Source organism: Podarcis liolepis, assembly GCF_965112155.1.
Source record: "Podarcis liolepis genome assembly, chromosome: 1".
NCBI classification, from domain to species: domain Eukaryota; kingdom Metazoa; phylum Chordata; class Lepidosauria; order Squamata; family Lacertidae; genus Podarcis; species Podarcis liolepis.
In genome coordinates, this window is record NC_139554.1 from 3963980 (window position 1) to 3984561 (window position 20582).

Consider the following 20582-nt stretch of genomic DNA (forward strand, 5'->3'; position numbering starts at 1 on the left):
TCATAGGTTCAGTCCCCGATGGGGGATAAAATACCTATTTTAGGTAAATTAAAAAGGGGAAACCTGAACTCAGGGCTTTTTTTGTATGTGACAGCGTTCACTGGAACAGAGTGCCAGTGTCAAGGTTAAAAGGCACCCTGTATTATTTAAACATGGTTCTAGCAAGTTGGCAACTTGAATGAAGCAGAAGCACCGTGGCTAACTTGTGCATTTGGCAACCTAGTAAGCCAATGCTCGCTTGAGACATTTATGACATACCTATTGGCCCGAATATAAGCCCCACCTGCAAATAAGCAGCACCTTTAAAATTTGGTGGCTTCGGGGAGGCTTGGGAGCTGGGATGGGCACCATTGCCCCATGTTCCTGGGCTGCTCTCTGGAGGGCAACTGTGCCAGATGGGAATTTGAAAAAAATAAGTGTGGCTTATATTCGGGCCAATACGGTACGTACCCCGCTTTACTACATACGATGCTTTTAAAACTATGCCTCTTAATTCTGTTCTACCCTTTCCTTTGAAAGGAACTCGGATAGACTGAAAAGCTACCATAATAGATGGCGATTGCAGCTCACTACCAGTTTGTTCCAACCTTGAAGATAAGGAGTCCTGGGAACTGCTTAGCGACCGCATAGCAGAAAGAATGGGTTTGTGTGTATGTTTGCATGGCTTTTGCTTGCAGAGGCTGAAAACAAAGAAGCTGGTAGGGCAGGGAGATAGGAGGTTTGGAGTTGAAGGTGGAGCAGCGAGGCCAGCAGTCTGAACTTTGCTGGACCTATGTCCCCATGCACGCAAAGAGGACTGTACGAGAGACACTTTGACCCCTACAGCCTGGATCTGCAGCAATGAATAATGCTAATGGCGCTCTGATTCCTGGGGGAGAGGGCTTCATTCTACAGCCCATATCTCTCTAAAAACCTCTCTCTCTGTCTCTCTCTCTTTCTGTGCGCCCAGACAGAGAAGGACACAGGGGGAACCCTCAAGGAGGAACACCTGTCTGTGGATTAGGGTGAATCTGATTAGCCACAACAACTCCTTCTGTCTGATTCCCCTTTCCCTTTCTGAAGGCTAACTCTCTGTTAAGGGAGAGGACGGCCTAGTTGTGCAAAATTTTGGTTAGGAAATAATAAAGCTTTTGAACTTTTACTTTTGGTCTGGTTATTGACCCATATATTGCTGTATTGTTTTTAACACTCGATTGGGAGCCACCCAGAGTGGCTGGAGAAACTCAGCCAGATGGGCAGGGTATAAGTAATAAATTACTTTGAGCCAGGCTCACAGTTGCTTATCCTCACATCCTTGCATACATTCCCTTGACACACACGGCGAGGTTGTTGTTGAAAACTTAGCAGTCCAGTTCCAAACCAGGTCGTAACACCAATGCCTCTTTTTTTAGCTGTCCATGGTAGCTATTCTGTGCAGGAACCCACAGCAATTATCAATATTTGAGTACTAGCATGTCTTATTTAAAAAAAACCAAAATAGAACAAAAAGGAAAGTACTATTCGAACTTTGGCAGAGATAGACAGAAATATTTCCATCCTTACAGGTTGTTCTTCTCCAGATAACTGATAAACCTCCTGGTGGTGGCAACATCAATTTCCCAGTATATGTGACCATCTTAGAATCAAAAGACTGAAGAGTTGGAAGGGACCATTAGGGTCATCTAGCCCAACCCCCTGCAATGTGGGAATCTTTCACCCAATGTGGGGACTCGAACCCACACCTCTGAGTCACATACTATGGTTTTCCCAGTAGTGATGTATGGAAGTGAGAGCTGGACCATAAAGAAGGCTGATCGCCAAAGAATGGATGCTTTTGAATTCTGGTGCTGGAGGAGACTCTGGAGAGTCCCATGGACTGCAAGAAGATCCAACCTCTCCATTCTGAAAGAAATCAGCCCTGAGTGCTCACTGGAAGGACAGATCCTGAAGCTGAGGCTCCAAGACTTTGGCCACCTCAGGAGAAGAGAAGACTCCCTGGAAAAGACCCTGATGTTGGGAAAGATGGAGGGCACAAGGAGAAGGGGACGACAGAGGACCAGATGGTGGGACAGTGTTCTCGAAGCTACCAGCATGAGTCTGACCAAACTGCGGGAGGCAGTGGAAGACAGGAGTGCCTGGCGTGCTCTGGTCCAGGGGGTCACAAAGAGTCTGACACGACTAAACGACTAAACAACAACAACAACTCTTGCTTACAGTTAGAGATAAGCGACACGTTTTTAGTTCTGCTTGGTGTAAGGTTCACAGGACACCGAAAGCTTCTGCTAAGCACACAGCGTCTATTGTCCTATATATGCATTCATTTAGCTTATATGTAAATCCGGCACCGGATAGACTAGATGACTCTTAGGGTCCCTTCCAACTGTACGATTCTACAATTCCCTACCACCAGCGACCAGCAGGTGGAGCCATTGTGAAAGACCTCAACTTGGTGGCACCCTTCCCTTACCACATATTATTCGCCCAGGAAGTCATTATTTTGCGAGAAGATCTGATTACGGGGGTGCAGTTGAATGGTGCTACTACGTGGGGAATTGCAAAACCTTGTTGTTGTTTAGTCGTTTAGTCGTGTCCGACACTTCGTGACCCCACGGACCAGAGCACGCCAGGCACTCCTGTCTTCCACTGCCTCCCGCAGTTTGGTCAAACTCATGCTGGTAGCTTCAAGAACACTGTCCAACCATCTCATCCTCTGTCGTCCCCTTCTCCTTGTGCCCTCAATCTTTCCCAACATCAGGGTCTTTTCCAGGGAGTCTTCTCTTCTCATGAGGTGGCCAAGGTATTGGAGCCTCAGCTTCAGGATCTGTCCTTCCAGTGAGCACTCAGGGCTGATTTTCTTCAGAATGGAGAGGTTTGATCTTCTTGCAGTCCATGGGTCTCTCAAGAGTCTCCCCCAGCACCATAATTCAAAAGCATCAATTCTTCGCCGATCATCCTTCTTTATGGTCCAGCTCTCACTTCCATACATCACGACTGGGAAAACCATAGCTTTAATTATACGGACCTTTGTTGGCAAGGTGATGTCTCTGCTTTTTAAGATGCTGTCTAGGTTTGTCATTGCTTTTCTCCCAAGAAGCAGGCGTCTTTTAATTTTGTGCCAAACGTACAGTTGCATCATTCAGATGAAAACACGAAGTTACCGTAGAAGAGGCATGGCCGAAATTGGCCCTCCAGCTGTTTTGGGACTACAACTCCCATCATCCCTAGCTAACAGGACCAGTGGTCAGGGATGATGGGAATTGTAGTCCCAAAACAGCTGGAGGGTCAAGTTTGGCTCTGCCTGCCGTAGAACTATCAGACCCTTGCTCTACTTAGCTGGCCTTGCAAGCGTGGAGGGTGGTGCTGAGTTCAGGTTCTGCTCTTGAGGCTCCCCAAGAGGCACCTGGTGGCCACTATTAAAACAGGGTGCTGGACCAGATTGGCCTGATCCAGCAACCAGGCTCCAGCCCTTGATCCCTGGAAAGAAACAGGAGCGACATGGAAGACGGTTCCAAACCTTGTCCCATGGCAGTCTTTCAATGTCCAGAAACACTCTCATCAGCTCGGGGATGGCCATGGCAGGATGTGTGTCGTTCAGCTGGATGGCAACCTGCAAATGTAGAAGGAAGAACGGAAGAATTAATTTGGACCCCCAAATTGGCTGGTTAGCTTCTAAGAGGAGAGATGCTGGAGGTTAAAGTCTACCTCGGACAGAACTCATTCCTGGCTTTTTCTGCCCCCTCCTCCCAGCTGTGCACAGAATGGTTCTTGCTGCTCTGAACACGTCCAGAGGAAATCATCACTACTATATTGTCAGTTTGCATTTCTTAGTGCAGAAAGTATTGTTCTGATGGGTCTTTCCTATTCTAATAAATTCAAGAGGGTTCTGGAAGCTTCTCTGCGTGAAAGAAACAAGCAGAAGGTTCATGATGTTTGGGTTATACCTTCAGAGAAGCGGAGTACAACTGGTTTAAACTGGTTCTCTTATCTCTTACCTCAACATACAGTGATATTTCCTGCACTAGCATTTGGGAGCCAATTGCCCATTTTTATTTTTTAAAATAAGGCCAGAAGGACCCTGGGTTTTACTTTCTCTTTCTGTCTCCCTTCCTTCTGGTGTGGTGTTCTGTACATAGTACGCTATAGTGTTAAGGTTTTAGACTTATTATAAGTTATTGTAAGTTTAAGTTAAATCTGCTGCAACTAGATTTCTGATGGAAAATGCCAACCCTGAATGCATTGTGACTAATTATGCTAATTTGCCTTCAGTAGCAGTAAAGCTCTGCTGGATGAAATACAATTGCGTCTGGTCTATTTTTGGGGAATTCTGCAACATGTTTAAGTTTTTATTCTGCTAACTATACGTTGGAGCAGGCATAGGCAAACTCGGCCCTCCAGATGTCGTGGGACTACAACTCCCATCATCCCTGACCACTGGTCCTGTTAGATAGGGATGATGGGAGTTGTAGACCCTAAACATCTGGATGGCCGAGTTTGCCTATGCCTGTGCTGGAATCTACTCTGGATCAATACTGAGTTGAATTCAATGACATATATTTGTCATCAGGAGTTAGATGACTACCTCCCCCTCCGTAGCTACTGATGTGATATTGTTACATGAGCTGTAACAATGTCTGGATATTGTTACATGAGCTGTTGGGGAGCTTTATGCTCGCTAAAAATTTTGAGGTGAGTTAATTGCTGATTTTGATATAGTGTTATGATGAAGTGACACCATACTTTTAAATGTATTGTGACTGTACTACAGTACTAAGACTGTTTGGTTTTTATGCGAGTCGTTTCAGTGCAGATGTATATAATGAATTATGTAAATACGGCTGCATACATACCACAAATTTAAAGCACCTTAAAAGAACCTGGCTTCCCCCAAATGCATCCTGGGAACTGAGGTGTGCTAAGGGTGCTGGGAGGGATGCGGGTGGCGCTGTGGGTTAAACCACAGAGCCTAGGACTTGCTGATCAGAAGGTTGGCAGTTCGAATCCCCGCGACGGGGTGAGCTCCCGTTGCTTGGTCCCTACTCCTGCCCACCTAGCAGTTTGAAAGCATGTCAAAGTGCAAGTAGATCAATAGGTACTGCTCCGGCGGGAAGGTAAATGGCGTTTCTGTGCGCTGCTCTGTTTCGCCAGAAGAGGCTTCGTCATGCTGGCCACATGACCCGGAAGCTGTACGCCGGCTCCCTCAGCCAATAAAGCGAGATGAGCGCCGCAACCCCAGAGTCGGTCACGACTGGACCTAATGGTCAGGGGTCCCTTTACCTTTACCTTAAGGGTGCTGGGAACTGTGGCTCTGTGAGAGGTAAACTACAGGGATCTTTGGGGGAAGCCAGGGGCTTTAAATCCCTGCACTGCAGGGGTTGGACTCTTCGGGCTCTACAATTCTATGTCGTGTACGCAGCCTGCATGACTACATCTTCCAGAGCTAAAACCCTTGCTAGATATGTTCTGGGGCAGAATCCTGGCTCCACGTGGCCCCGCGGCTGTGCATATTTCACAACCAGATGAAGGAGAGATGTCCTATTGAATTTCACATCCTCACCGTTGCAAACTGGTCATTGTTGTGCGGATGCCTAATGATCGTCTTCCAAAGCAACTACTCTATTCTGAACTTAAAAATGGAAAGCGTAATGCTGATGGTCACCAAAAGAGGTTTACAGACTCGCTCAAGGCAATTTTTAAAAAAATGTAGTACAGTGGTACCTCGGGTTACAAACGCTTCGGGTTACGTGTTTTCAGGTTGTGGACCGCGGGAAACCCGGAAGTACCGGAAAGGGTTAGTTTTGGGTTTTGCTGCTCATGCAGAAGCATGAAATTGCACTTCATGCATGCGCAGAAGCACAAAATCACATCACGTGTGTGCGCAGACACAGCACTGCAGGTTACTAACGCTGTGGGTTGCGAATGTGCCTCCGTCACGGATATTGTCCGCAACCTGAGGTTTCACTGTATAAACACCAATAACTTGGAACACTTGCCTGCGAGCGCTCCAACTGGTGAACAGCCTTTACCAAAGGTGTCATGGACTTTGAAGACACTCGAACTCAGGACGCAAGGGAGAAACGTGCTAAGAGGAAGGCACGCTTGGCAAACCCTCACCGTGATCAACTCCCGCCCGGAAACCAATGTCCCCACTGTGGAAGGACGTGTGGATCCAGAATTGGCCTCCACAGTCACTTACGGACTCATTGTTAAAACCGTGTTCATGGAAGACAATCTTACTTGGCTACGAGGGATCGCCAAAGAAGAAGATGATTTTTGTGTGAAAGCCAACACACACACACGTGCAAACACAAAAATACCTGGTCTGGAAAGGAATCAAAAGCCGTTCGGACGCTTTCGGTGCTCCCAAATTTGGAGGCTTTGAACCGCCGGATGATGTCCTGCAGGGTGGCAGCGACCACAAAGTATTCTTGCTTCAAGCGCAGCTCTTTTCCTTCGAAAAACTGCAAAGATGGAGAGGAACATCCCATTGGGAACATTGATAATAAGACACACCAGGCAAGGTGCTTATCTGTTGAACAGTGTGGCGTGTCCTAGTGCAGCCTTTGCCATAAACTGGTGTCCCCCCCCTTCCAGATGTTTGGCCTACAACTCCCATCACAGCTGGGGAGTAAAATGGGAGCAACTGTGAATTCATTGCACAGGGCGGCTTTGGGGAGAGGACTGCAAATCACTTTGTGTACAAAAATGACTGTAGAAATGTTAAAAAATATACCTTTCATTTCCCAAAGCACTTTAACCTTTACTATTCCGTGACTAATCCAAAGGGAATTTTGGGGATGGACGAGATATTTTATATTTGACTTCACTTACCAATGGTTTTCATTTTTGCTTTCTTTCTTTTTTTTGAAACGTTTAAGTTTTTGTGTTTTTTGGGTTAACTTTGTTTGTGTTAAATATGTATTCCGCACCTGACCTCCTCTGCAATGTTTTATTTCGAAATCTTTAAGATAATATTTTAGTTTTCTGTTAATTATGTTGCTTTGACTGCATACGCCACATTTGACTTTCTTCAGACATGTTTGATTCCGGATTGTTTTATTGGTGTTTTAATATGCTGTAAACTGCTTTGAGATTTTTCTTAAAAATATAAAGCAGTATAGAAATGAAATAAATAATAATAATAATATTTGAGATGGGCTGATAACCAAAAGAAGTTTGGTGATGAGATGCAAAAGAAGGGTCTTTGGAATCAGAGGGAACCCAGAATTAAACTTTACTAGTCAACCATCTCTTTAACTGCATAACAAAAGTGTTAAGTCTGTATTGCCATGGCACTTGTAGAATTTAGCCTCAAGGGGATAACTAGAGCTGAAACAGTTGTTGAAATGATGAACACAAACTGTATGAAGCAGACTAGAATTTTATTTTTTTTTAAATCTAAAAATCTTCTGAGGAAATTAAATGAGGGACTGAGCAAAAATTTTGGGTTTCGCATAGAGAAGTTGGCCACTTCACTCCATATCCTGACCCCCAAGGTGTGGACTGCAATTTTGAAATGCGAGAGATTCGTTGAACGGAGGCAGGCTTAAGTGTTCTGGCACTAGTTAAGGCATTGCAGGGATCTAGCACAATCTAACAGCCAATGAATCGGTTTCAATTTTCAAACCTAGTTGCCTGATTTTTTAAAATTATTTTTTAAGGAAAGAATTGCTGTTGCCACAAGGTAAGCAACTGTGTGCTCCTGGTGAACGCTGTTGAAAGAAATGAAATTTGGATTTCCAGTCCCTAGAAATCCTGATTCAACCTCCTCCCCCCCCAATCTAAAAAGAATATTCCAAATTCATGGAAAGAGAGGCACGTCCAACTCCCAAGAGACTGATCTACTCCCAGTATGAAAAAACTGGCACTGATCTATCCAGGATTGCACAGAGTTGTTGAGTTTTTTGGGGGGGAGGCGTCATCAAAGTTTTTGAGGTTTTTCCCCTGTTTTTTCCCCCTTTCTGGCTGGTGATCAACCAGGATCCCATGATCAACAAGGATCGACCATGAACCAGTAGATCGCGATTGACTGGTTAGACATGCCTGCTTTAGTGCTTTACAATGGTCATATTAACACAATAATAGTGGGTCAATGGCAGATTTATTCTGCTTTATTAGTTAATCTGTGATACTTCCCCGATGCTACCACACTGGGGGCTATTATAACAAAACTATGCAGAATCCCACCCTGAACATTTGTGGCGTGAAAAGTTGCTGGGTTTTAGCAAGGAGTTACAGGCTATTACCAATGGGAAGTGAAGCAGTTTGCAGTGGCGTAGCGTGGGGGGTGCAGGGGGGGCCGGCCGCACCAGGTGCAACATCTGGGGGTTAGGGTTAGGGGGTGCAAATTACTTGCCTTGCCCCGGGTGCTGACAACCCACGCTACGCCACTGGCAGTTTGACCGTCCCAAATCATTCTCAGGCCTAAGCAGTATAGTTAAGTGGGATCACACATGACTGCCCTAAGAGTATTTGGAAGTCTAAAGAAAAAAACCTCAGTATTATTTCCATCAGATCCCCCCCTCCCCCATTAACAGCAAAGAAGCTAGGCTAAGCAATGACACAGGCGTGAAAAATCAAGACACAAAAAGGAATTCTAGGCTCGTTCTCACAGAGGCAGTAAACCTGTGTAGGCAGTAAACATTTCAGATACTCCTCCATATAAACACACACACACACACACCCTTCCATGTCGACAAATAGCATAACAGCGAGGGTAAGATTCCCTTTCCTTGAGAGGCTAGCTATCTAAAGGCAAGGACTTTTAAGATTTGGAGGAGGATCCCACCCCGCAACGCTCCCTCCACATTCAGGGGGACGATCTGGAGACAGGTTTGCCACCTCGGTGAGAATTCAAAAGCAGGGAGAAGCACAGAAATACGTCACAGGCGAAGGTTGAGGTGGTCAGGGAGCGATGCCAACGAATCTGCCACGCCAAAGTTACAGATCTACACAGAGCTCTCCTCACCAGGTGTGCCGGCTGCGGCAGCGAGGGGTGAACAAGACAATGTCAAATGCCTGAAACAGCGCAAGGGCTGAGAAAGCAACAGGAAAACATTCGCAAACAAAGGACCCCAAAAAACAACCCGGCACCCTCCTCTTACAGCAAGCCAGTAACTACTGTATTTCCCATTAAGTATTTGCTGTTTGAGAGTTTGAGTGTTTTGTTTCCAGTCCTCATGGTCACATCCAGGGCTGGATTTAGGTTTGATGAGGCCCTAAGCTACTGAAGGTAATGGGGCCCTTGATATGTCCAGCTGTCCTTTGGCAACAACAAATTGTCGCTGTTTTTTGTGTTGAATATAAGTTATATGGTAATTGATGGACCTGATAGGTATCTAAAACCATTTGCCCATGTTGCCATGCAACCAGTCCATGCAGAATGTAAAGGTAAAGGGACCCCTGACCATTAGGTCCAGTTGTGACCAACTCTAGGGTTGCGCGCTCATCTTGCTCTATAGGCCGAGGGAGCCGGCGTTTGTCCGCATACAGCTTCTGGGTCATGTGGCCAGCAGGACTAAGCCGCTTCTGGCGAACCAGAGCAGCGCACAGAAATGCCGTTTACCTTCCCGCTGGAGTGGTACCTATTTATCTACTTGCACTTTGACGTGCTTTCAAACTGCTAGGTTGGCAGGAGCAGGGACTGAGCAACGGGAGCTCACCCCGTTGAGGGGATTCGAACCACCGTCCTACAGCCCTGTTTAGGGAAGCTTTTAATGTTTAACAGACTATTGTATTTTAATATTTTGTTGGAAGCTGCCCAGAGTTGCTGGAGAAACCCAGCCAGATGGGTGGGGTATAAATAATATATTATTATTATTATTATTATTATTATTACTATATAACACATGCTGTAGGGACGCGGGTGGTGCTGTGGGTTAAACCACAGAGCCTAGGACTTGCTGATCAGAAGGTCGGTGGTTCGAATCCCCGTGACGGGGTGAGCTCCCGTTGCTCGGTCCCTGCTCCTGCCAACCTAGCAGTTCGAAAGCACGTCAAAGTGCAAGTAGATAAATAGGTACCGCTCCAGCAGGAAGGTAAATGGCGTTTCCGTGCGCTGCTCTGGTTCTCCAGAAGCGGCTTAGTCATGCTGGCCACATGACCCGGAAGCTGTACGCCGGCTCCCTTGGCCAATAAAGCGAGATGAGCGCCGCAACCCAAGAGTCGTCCACGACTGGACCTAATGGCCAGGGGTCCCTTTACCTTTACCTAATACATGCTTTGCAATCCTGGTTTGGTGGGATGGCACAAACCAGAGTTTGATGCGGCAGCAACTTATGGTTTATGTGATATTTGCAGAAGTAACCGACTAAACCGGGGTGTGCAAAGATGGGGTGAACACCAGGCACATTCGTGTAAGGCAACCTTCTCCAGTCCAGTGCCCTCCAGATGTTGCAGATCACAATGCCCACCAGTCCCAAAACATCTGGAGAGCACCAGGTTGGAGAAGACCAATTGAAGCCCAAAGCACAATCGGGAACAAGAGACAGATGATGCTTTAGTGAAGACCTGTTCCTGTCTGCAGCTAAAGACACAGGGAATTAAATTGCAGCTTTTGTGGGAGAGGTGAGAGTTGGAGGTCTGGCACTGAGAGCTGCTCTTACAGAACACTCCAGATGAACATATTTTGAAGCCTGCTTGAGGCAGACTCACAGCCAAGAGCTCGGTGACAAAGCCCATTCCCAGATCTTTTATGAGGACGCCTCATGCATCCAGCGTTATGAGCCTGCAAGAAGGTTCAAATCATTTCCTTGTTTGGTTCTGAAAGGCTGACACTCTCCCTCCCTCTCTCCCAAGCAACCCCTCTCACACATCTGCAAGAAGAAGGCTGCATTTCTGCACCCAGGGACTTACGTTATCATTCGGGTAAAGGACGCGGGAAATGTTCTCGGCCAAGTTTCTGTCCAACACAGCCTGAATGTAATCGCCAACGTTGACTAGGAAAAAGGTTTGGGGAGGAAAAAACAAGCTGTCAACTTAAGAAATACATGGTGTGTGGCAGGGAGCGTGCAGTCTCAGCTTCCTTCTTGTTCCCCTCCCATCCATCCACCTCAAGTTTCTAGTCCTTTGTAACGGTGACAATTTTCTTGGAAGCATTTGGTGATTAAAACCTCAGCCGGCTGAAAGGCGGCCAAAATGTTATAGAAATTCAACTGTGGCCCAACAGCTGACTTCTTTGAAAAGTGAATCCAGGAACCAGTTGGTCAGAGATGTGGCCGGCAGTGGGGTGGGGAGCAAGGAGGAGGCTAATGAGAATGTTCCAATCAGCTATCTGACAACAGCTAGGCAGAGCAAGACAGTGAAAAGGGAAAGGAAAGAAGGTGGCTATTTCTAGACACTCTGTGACTACAGCCAAAAAAGAGGCAATTTACCCCTATCTCAAACATCCCAGCTCGATGAGTGAGATTGGCAGCAGTGTGGCTGGTCATTCCCCAAATTGCTGAGGCTCGTTTGACAACAACAGAAAACCGAACCTTTAGCGCCAACAGCCCTGTGGAACTCTCTCCCACTAGAACTTCAGCCTTCTGGGCCACCTTTTAAACACCTGCTGAAAACCTTTCTGTGGGATGTAATCCACTGGGAGCAGTCAAGTACAACATTCCTTGTTTTGCTAGAGTGGCCATGCAGGGAATGTTGGTCCAGTCAGTTGAACTTCCTGTTACACCTGGCTGGAACATCCTTCCTTGCATGTGACTAGTAGGTGGGTGTGACCTTTCTAGACCTGGTAAAAGGCCAAGTCACGCAACCACCTCCCTCTCTTCATCTTCTTTTTCATCCCGCGAACTTCCTGATTCACCTGGACTGTTCTGGTGGCCAGCAGTCCCCCAGGTTATCTCCCATATGGGGTAAACCTGTACATATTTGTAACTTTAAGCCGAAAGCCTGCCTTCAGGGATCACACATTGCTCTGCCTGATCACGAGTAAAACTACTTTTTGTTACTTATGAATAAGACTGTTGTGTCTTTATTCTTTTAGGAGGTATCAAATGTGACTTACCAGGAACAATAGAACATATCTCAACCTGGGCAAGCCAGATTGAATTGCTTGTTGTCTTAACAGGCTCACATGAGTTTGCAACCAGCTTTCTGCTGAATAAGAAGGGGAATGTAACTCTGCTATATAAAGAAACTTGCTGGTGCAAGTTAGGAAGGATATTAATAATCAATATATCCTCTCCTGCTACTCTCAACATTCCCACACTTTCCAGGCCTACGCAGGCAATTAAGAATAGCTCCTAGTTGATTTCTGATTTTAACTTCTTGTATATGCTTTGTGTATTGCCCAGTTTTGTGTATAATTGTTGTACAGTGGTACCTCTGGTTGCAAACGGGATCCGTTCCAGAGGCCCGTTCGCAACATGAAAAGCCCACAACCTGAAGCGCAGTATCTGCACAGGTGCGCGGAGTGATTTGGCACTTGTGCATATGCGCAAAGTGCAATTTAGTGCTTCTGGTGCTTCCAGGTCACCGCGGGACGCAACCTGAAAAAACGTATCATGAAGCAAATGTAACATGAGGTATGACTGTACAGTGGTACCTTGGGTTAAGTACTTAATTCGTTCCGGAGGTCTGTTCTTAACTTGAAACTGTTCTTAACCTGAAGCACCACTTCAGCTAATGGAGCCTCCTGCTGCCGCCGCGCCGCCGGAGCCCAATTTCTGTTCTCATCCTGAAGCAAAGTTCTTAACCTGAGGCACCATTTCTGGGTTAGCAGAGTCTGTAACCTGAAGCGTATGTGTCAGGGGTTCAGGAGCAGAGACGCAGAGAAGGGAGGAGACAGAGAGCGAGGGGGAGGAATACGAAGGAAGGATGAGTGGGGATGACGACCCGAGATCACTGAGCCTGTCTAGCGAGTCCGAGGATTCCCAGAAGGGAGCGCCAGCAGCCAGAGCAAGGGGGGAGAGCAGGGGGACACCCCAGGAAGAAGGGTCCAGAGAGGGATCAGAAAGCAGCAGTTGGAGATCGGGACCCACGTGCCCAGCCGGGAGCAGCGGGGAGAAAGGGGACCAGATATCGGGCTCCGGAGACTTTCAGAAGGAGGGAGGGCATGAGTCAGGAGTAGTCACGCCCACCTCGGGGAGCGAGGAAACGATCAAGAGGAAAGTGGAGAGTTGGGCGCGCGCGCCAAGTTCAAATGTAGCGGAAGCTGGCGCAGTCAGCAGCCCAGAGAGTGAGCCGGGTCCCAAAGCCCGCCGCAAGGAGGCGGAAGGGTCAGGGGGGTCTGCGTCAGAAGAGAGTAGGAAGGGAGAGACCCAGGGGGGCAGAAGGACCCAGAGACGGAAGGAAAGGCGCAGGAGGTGGAGCAAGGCTAGGGTATTAAGCTGGTGCGCTAGAGGCGGGGACTCAGACGGGTCTTCGTCGTTCTGACCTAGAAGAAGTAGGGCTGCACATTGCAGTTTGGAAATGGAACCTGTAATCCAATAAAGACTCTTTGAAACTGAACGCTGGCTGACTTGGTCCTATGTGAGCTGGGACTGGGCGGCAGCCCTGACAGTATGTGATCTGAAGCGTATGTAACCCGAGGTACCACTGTATATGGTTTTAAGAAAAGCAGTATATAAATATTCTTGCAAACAGAACAAAAACGCTTACAGTCGCGGAGGTTGAAATCGTTGGGAGCCCGAGCTGACCACAATCTCATGGTGTTGACCGTGTTGTTCATGTAGCCAGGAATTGGGGTGTCGTAGGGCAAAGCCAGGACCACCTGGGGAGAGAAAAGGCCCAGGGGCATCAGCTGTGTTCCATGGTGCCCTCTCAGGGAGGGGCTGGCCAAGGGACCCCCCACCACTACTGCCCCCATCCTTTCAGACACAGGTGCTCCTTCATAGGAGGGGTCAACATCTTGCAGGGCCCCCCCTATCATAGGAAGCAGATTCTGGAGGTGAGCCCAACCAAGGCCATCTAATTGATCAAACGTGCCATTTTCTCATTTCTCCATTTGTATTTTATTTTTTTAAAAGTCAGAACACTTACTTCTGGGTTTTCAGCGTTTGGGAATCAAGGTACCACTGTATTGGTTCAAGAAGTGCGAATCAGGTTGTTTCCCATTAAAACGGAAACAGAATCCAATCTATCTCCCTTCCCTACTGGGTGAGGCAAACAAGACCACCCAGTAATCTTATTGGCTGTGGGGAGTTGAACTTCCTCCCTCCCCACAAGCAAGACCCTGGAGGTGCCCCCTCTCCCAGTACCTGGGTGTCGATCCATCTCACGCCGGTCTGGGTGTGCTCCACCCTTCCATAAAAATGAATGGGAAGCATGTATTCTGGCCGGGCTTTCTCCCAGGGGTTCCCGTGTCTTAGCCAATCGTCAGCTTCCTCCACCTAGAATGAGAAAACTGTCAGGATGAGCATGAGAAGGAGGAACCAGACAATACCATGTCACAATCAGTGTCATTCACAGAAATGACAATACAGTACAGAGGAACAGTTATGCACGAAAACACATATGGAACGGACTCCTTTATAGTTAGTGTTATATGACCCCCAAATTCACGTCCAGTGTTTGGTTAAGCTTGGAGTTTAAAGAAATGTTCTCATAACATTTTATACAGTAAGAGGATTGATAACAACATGTGAATAATCAAGCATTTTTGAAATCATGACCGCCATTCTTATCCTCCCAAAATATATTCCACCTTCCCTTTAAAACTAGCAGGTTAGTAACTATCGCAAGACAAGTTTCATGAAAAAGACTCCCTGCTGATTTGGTTTTGCTTGGAGTTCTTTAAGGCAGACCAACCTATTCTTCATTCATCTTCACCACCGCCTTAAAACTCTAGTTTTCTAGCAATTTGTACAACAAGTATGTAAAAAAAAGGGGGGGGGAATTGGCAAGGAACCGAGGACTACATGTTTGGCAATGCTGGTAAACAGTTGAGACCCGGTCTCATTCATACACACAGCTTTTGCCCATAAGCAGAGGGTGACTAGGAGAACAGAAGACCCTAAGGGGTGGGGTCATAGCTGTCAACCGTCCCTTATTTGGCGGGAAAGTCCCTTGTCCCAGCGCTGTGTCCCGCTGCTGTCCCTTATTGATGATGTCCCTTAAATTTCCTGGGTTTCAAAGGAAGCAGCTCCTCTCCCTCCCTCCCTGCCGGCCAGGGAGGAGGGAGGCTCCAACTGGGTTGCTTGGCTGCGTTGCTCACCAATAAGGAGTCTAAGAACGACTGGGGGGGTGGAGCTTGCATGCCTTGTGCCAATCAAATCGGCCGCCTTGCCTGGGGACTCGCCTTTGCTCAGCGCTTCCCAGCGGAGAGGTGATGGTGGTTTTCCTTGCTGCATCCCCTTTGCCGGGTTGCTGCGCTGTGGGAACCACCGCTTGAGGCTTCGTTTGGCTGCTGGCTGGGCTTTCTGCCTTTGGCTTGGAGGGGCTCAGAAGTCGAACATACCTGTGCCTGGAAAATCCCTTATTTTGGCTGCTGATCCCTTATTTTCAAATCTGTAAGTTGACAGCTATGGATGGGGTGCTATGCGAAGGGTGAAAGGGGTGGGTGGGAAGCGAAAGTGAAGCATGCAAGAGGTTGCAGGTGCTCCCCAAGGTTTTGTTTCCTTGGAATGAGGGTTAGCGGAAACTGTAGCATCTTTAGGATAGTGGGTTTTATTCTATGCGCATATGCAACTTGAGTGCAAGATAAGAGTGGCTCACAGCACTAAAACCTCAACAAACCTCGTATCTACGGGACTGCCTCTCCTAGTCTGCCCCGCAGAGGACCTTAAGGTCCATGAATAACCATAGTTTAGAGGTCCCAGGCCCTAAGGAAGTTAGATTATCCTCCACCAGGGCCAGGGCCTTCTCAGTGATGGCTCCAACCTGGTGGCATGCTCTGTCCCAGGAGACCAGAGCCCTTCAGGATTTAACCTCCTTCCATCGGGCCTGTAAGACAGAGCTATTCCGCCCGGCCTTTAATATGAATTCAGCCTGATCTTTTATTTCCCTTCTCTTCCCTCCCCCTCCCTTTTATGAAGATTACCCGCTCTGAGACCCCACAGCTAATTCTCCCCTGGCCTCCTCGCTGGCCCAAGTAGGACCAATTCAGCCAGCTAGCCCTGGGGATTATCTAATTAGTTTTTGAATTTTATTGTTGTTCATGTTTTTATACTGTATTTTATGCTGTTTTTATAATTCTTTAAAATTTGTTGTTAGCTGTATAAATAAATAAATTAATAATAATAATAATAATAATAATAATAATAATAATAATTACAGTGGTGCCCCGCAAGACGAATGCCTCGCAAGACGGAAAACTCGCTAGACAAAAGAGTTTTCCGTTTTGGAGGTGCTTCGCAAAACGAATCTCCTATGGGCTTGCTTCGCAAGACGAAAATGTCTTGCGAGTTCCTGCGGGTTTTTTCCCTCCCCCCCTTTTTCTAAGCCGCTAAGCCGCTTATCAGCTGATCCGATAAGCCGCTAAAAGCCGCTAAAAGCTGCTAATAGCGCTAATCTGCTAATCCGTCAATGGGCTTGCTTCGCAAGACAAAAAAACCGCTAGACGAAGAGAATCACAGAACGGATTCTTTTCGTCTTGCGAGGCACCACTGTATTATTATTATTATTATTATTATTATTATTATTATTATTATTATTATTATTACAGAAGAACCTGGAGCTCTCTCCTTCTGCTGGCCAGAGCTGAAGTCATTGAAGGCTTTTCCTGAACCCTGTTATACACATTGCTCAGGGCGTCACAGAGCCTCCCGGAAGGGCGTAACCGTGCGCCAAAATCCTGCCGAAGTTGGCTCAGATCCCTGAACTTGCTGGGACTTCCCAGCACATGAAAAGGCAGAAATTTACACCTAAAGAGCTCTTTCCTCTGTCCTGGGGCCCAATGAGAGCTGATTGCCCTTTGCACCGAAGATTCCCTTGAGCGTGTTTGGAGGTGATGCAATGGGCCCCTCTCTCCTCTCTGCCCCCCCCCCTTGAGACCTAGCCCAGGGACCTAGTCGCTCTTATCAATCCAAGGTAAATTAGCCTATGCACATCTAGTCTGTGATCTCCCTGAACTCCAGTTACCGTTTGCCAGATTATTCTGTTAATCATTGTCCCAGCCTACTCCCTGGAAGCCTTTGAAAGAAACAGGAGGGCGCCCCACAACTATTTACCAAACACACACACACACACACACACACACACACACACACACACACACACAAACACACACAGAGTTCACAGCCTAAAAAGGATGACATAGAGGTTGGGAAGGTTTTTCAGGAAAGGGAGACCAAAATTATCAAGGGAAAGGTTTCAGCATTCGGGACTTTTGATCTTAGAAAAGAGACGATTAAGCTGCGACACGGTAGAAGTTGACGGTAGAAGCAGGTGAACATTGGAAGATTCAGGGCAGATAAAAGTCCTTCATGCAGCACATCGTTGAACTATGGAACTCATTGCCACAGGAGAAAGTGATGGCCACCAACTTGAATGGCTTTAAGAGAGGATTAGACGAATTCAGGGAAGAGGAGAGGGTGGTTGGTGGCCACTAGCCACAATGGCTAGGCTTTGCGTCCACGGTCAGAGGCAGTAAATGTCTCTGAACAGCAGCTGCTGGAGACCGCAGGAGGGGAGAGGGCTCTCGTGTTCGAATCCTGCTTGAAGGTTTCAGCTGCATATAAGGTACAGCTGCATATTCCTGCGTTGCAGGGGGCTGGACTGGATGACCCTTGGGGTCCCTTCTGGGTCTGTGGTTGCAGCCACAGCAAAGGTGGCATTTTTCCATCTCCGTCGTATTAAGCAGCTGGTCCCTAACCTCTCTCGCCCCGACCTTGCCACAGTGATCCATGAGACAGTCACCTCCAGGCTTGATGATTGCAATTCGCTCTACGCGGGGCTGCCCTTGAAGCTGACCCAGAAACTCCAGAGGGTGCAGAATGCCGCGGCGAGGCTCCTTACAGGGTTCTCGCCACAGGATCACATTCACCCAGTGCTTTACCAACTGCTCTGGCTCCCAGTGGAGTACAGGGTCAGGTTTAAGGTGCTGGTTTTGACCTTTAAAGCCCTACGCGGCCTAGGACCCACGTACCTACGGGACCGCCTCTCCTGGTATGCCCCATGGAGGACCTTAAGGTCCACAAATGACAACATTTTGGAGGTCCCAAGTCGCGAGGTGCTTAGATTGGTCTCAACTAGGGCCAGGGCCTTTTCAGCCCTGGCCCCGACTTGGTGGAACGCTCTGTCCCAAGAGACCAGGGCCCTGCGGGACTTGACATCTTTCCGCAGGGCCTGCAAGATGGAGCTGTTCCGCCTGGCCTTTGGTCTGGACTCAGTCTGACCCTTAGGTTTCCCTCCCCTTATGATTTTGATCTGTGGGCTACTTTTAAAATGAGGCTGCATTTTAAATTGCTTTTTAACCTGTATTTTAAATTGGCTTTTTTCCTATTATGTTTTTACTGTACTTATACTGGTGTTAGCCGCCCTGAGCCCGGCTCTGGCCGGGGAGGGTGGGGTATAAATAAAATTTATGATGATGATGATGATGATTTTATAACTCAGCCATGTTAGCTAAGACTGACAGGAGCCAGAATCCAAAACTTCTGGAACATGCCGGGCTGGGGATGGCTCATGCGCACCCATGCCCACTTATGCGCAAAGCTCATGAATGCATTTTGCCACAATGCAAGCTAGGAAGCTTGTGAGTAAAAACGCTCATCTCGCCTTACTGGCCGAGGGAGCCGGCGTACAGCTTCCGGGTCATGTGGCCAGCATGACTAAGCCGCTTCTGGCAAACCAGAGCAGCGCATGGAAACGCTGTTTACCTTCCCACTGGAGCGGTACCTATTTATCTACTTGCACTTTGATGTGCTTTCGAACTGCTAGGTTGGCAGGAGCAGGGACCGAGCAGCGGGAGCTCACCCCATCGCGGGGATTCGAACCGCCAACCTTCTGATCGGCAAGTCCTAGGCTCTGTGGTTTAACCCAAAGCGCCACCTGCGTCCCCAAACTCCAAGATACGTACACACAATAAAATATATTGCGCACTTCCTTCACCCGTAGCAGTGCAGGCTGTCTTCTCTTGCACAACACAGTGGTAGAAACTGTGCCGTGCTTCATATCATACACATTTAGGTTTCGAGGTTACCTGCCATCCATCTCTGATCTTCTGGTTGAATATGCCGTACTCATAGCGGATCCCATAACCGTAGGCTGCGAGCCCAAGGGTGGCCATCGAATCGAGGAAGCAGGCTGTGGAAGGAGAGGCAGGGATGGGCTCAGTTCCAACCACAAAAAGGTAAAGGTAAAGGACCCGTGGACGGCTTAGTCCAGTGAACGGCGACTGTGGGGTTGTGGCGCTCATCTCGCTTTCAGGCAGAGGGAGCCGGCGTTTGTCCACAGACAGCTTTCTGGGTCATGTGGCCAGCATAACTAAACCGCTTCTGCCGCAATGGGACACAGTGACAGAAACCAGAACGCACAGAAACACCGTTTACCTTCCCGCCGGAGCGGTACCTATTTATCTACTTGCACTGGTGTGCTTTTGAACTGCTAGGTTGGCAGGAGCTGGGCCAGAGCAATGGAAGCTCACCCCGTTGTGCGGATTTGAACTGCCAACCTTCCAATCAGCAAGCCCAAGAGGCGCAGTGGTACCACAACCCAGTACAGTCATAGCTGTCAACCTTCCCTTTTTTGTGGGAAATTCCCTTATTCCAGCACCGTTTCCCGCTGCTTCCCGGATTGTAGACTGTCCCTGGGACAGGTGAGGCTGCTGATCCCTTCTTTTCAAACCTGAAAGTTGACAGCTATGAGCAGAGTTCAAGAGCTTTTTTTACCTTCTCTGCAGGTATAAAGGTAAAGGGACCCCTGACCATTAGGTCCAGTCGTGGCCGACTCTGGGGTTGCAGCGCTCATTTCGCTTTATTGGCAGAGGGAGCCGACGTACAGCTTCCGGGTCATGTGGCCAGCATGACTAAGCCGCTTCTGGTGAACCAGAGCAGCGCACAAAAACGCCGTCACCCATAGCGCCACCCGTGTCCGTTCTGCAGGTATAAGCTGCTCTTAAAAGGGATCAATAATGAAACTGGCGTTGGGATTCTGGAGATGCAGGAAATCTGGCTTCACCATGTGGCCTACAGGAACCCTCTACCCCACCAATTTCTGTACAGGGATGGCTCCACCGAATGATGTAGCCACAGGGAAAGATGACTGGCGCAGCCCCAGAGATATGCTCAGCCCATGATCCGCTACAGCAGCCAAGACCAGCGCAGCTCTGATGAGAGTGCAGTCCAATCATGACCAAAGGCACCAGGTTGGGGAACAGATCTCTGCACACAGATCTTCTGAAAGCATCTCAGTGTTGCGATTAGCATATAAAGCCCTTAACAGCTTGGGACCAGTTTACTCACGAGATCGCCTACCCCATATGTGCCCACTCGACTGCTTCGATCAACGGAATTGGCATTTTATAGGTGCCACATAATATTCCCAATTCATTTTAAGAACCTGGTCATTCAGTGTGGAAGCATCAACACTTCAGAACTCCCTGAAAACTCCCTGCCTACTGATATCCTGCAGCCCCCTTCGCTGTATTTTTTTCAGTGAAGACATTCTTATTTAGACAGGCCTACTCAAATGTTTAAGGGACGCGGGTGGCGCTGTGGGTTAAACCACAGAGC

General features: G+C 47.9%; 1 protein-coding gene across 1 annotated transcript in view; it reads right to left on the reverse strand.

Moving 5' to 3' along the window:
* The window catches only part of PYGL (glycogen phosphorylase L), a 60769-nt gene that overhangs the window by 23901 nt on the left and 16286 nt on the right, over positions 1-20582 (reverse strand). Inside the window, exons 5-10 of the mRNA XM_083514772.1 lie at positions 19052-19155; positions 14169-14300; positions 13570-13681; positions 10831-10913; positions 6294-6437; positions 3494-3586 (exon numbers count right to left, since the gene is read on the reverse strand). Coding sequence (XP_083370898.1) covers positions 3494-3586; positions 6294-6437; positions 10831-10913; positions 13570-13681; positions 14169-14300; positions 19052-19155 — 668 coding nt within the window. The remainder of the gene's footprint in view (positions 1-3493; positions 3587-6293; positions 6438-10830; positions 10914-13569; positions 13682-14168; positions 14301-19051; positions 19156-20582) is intronic.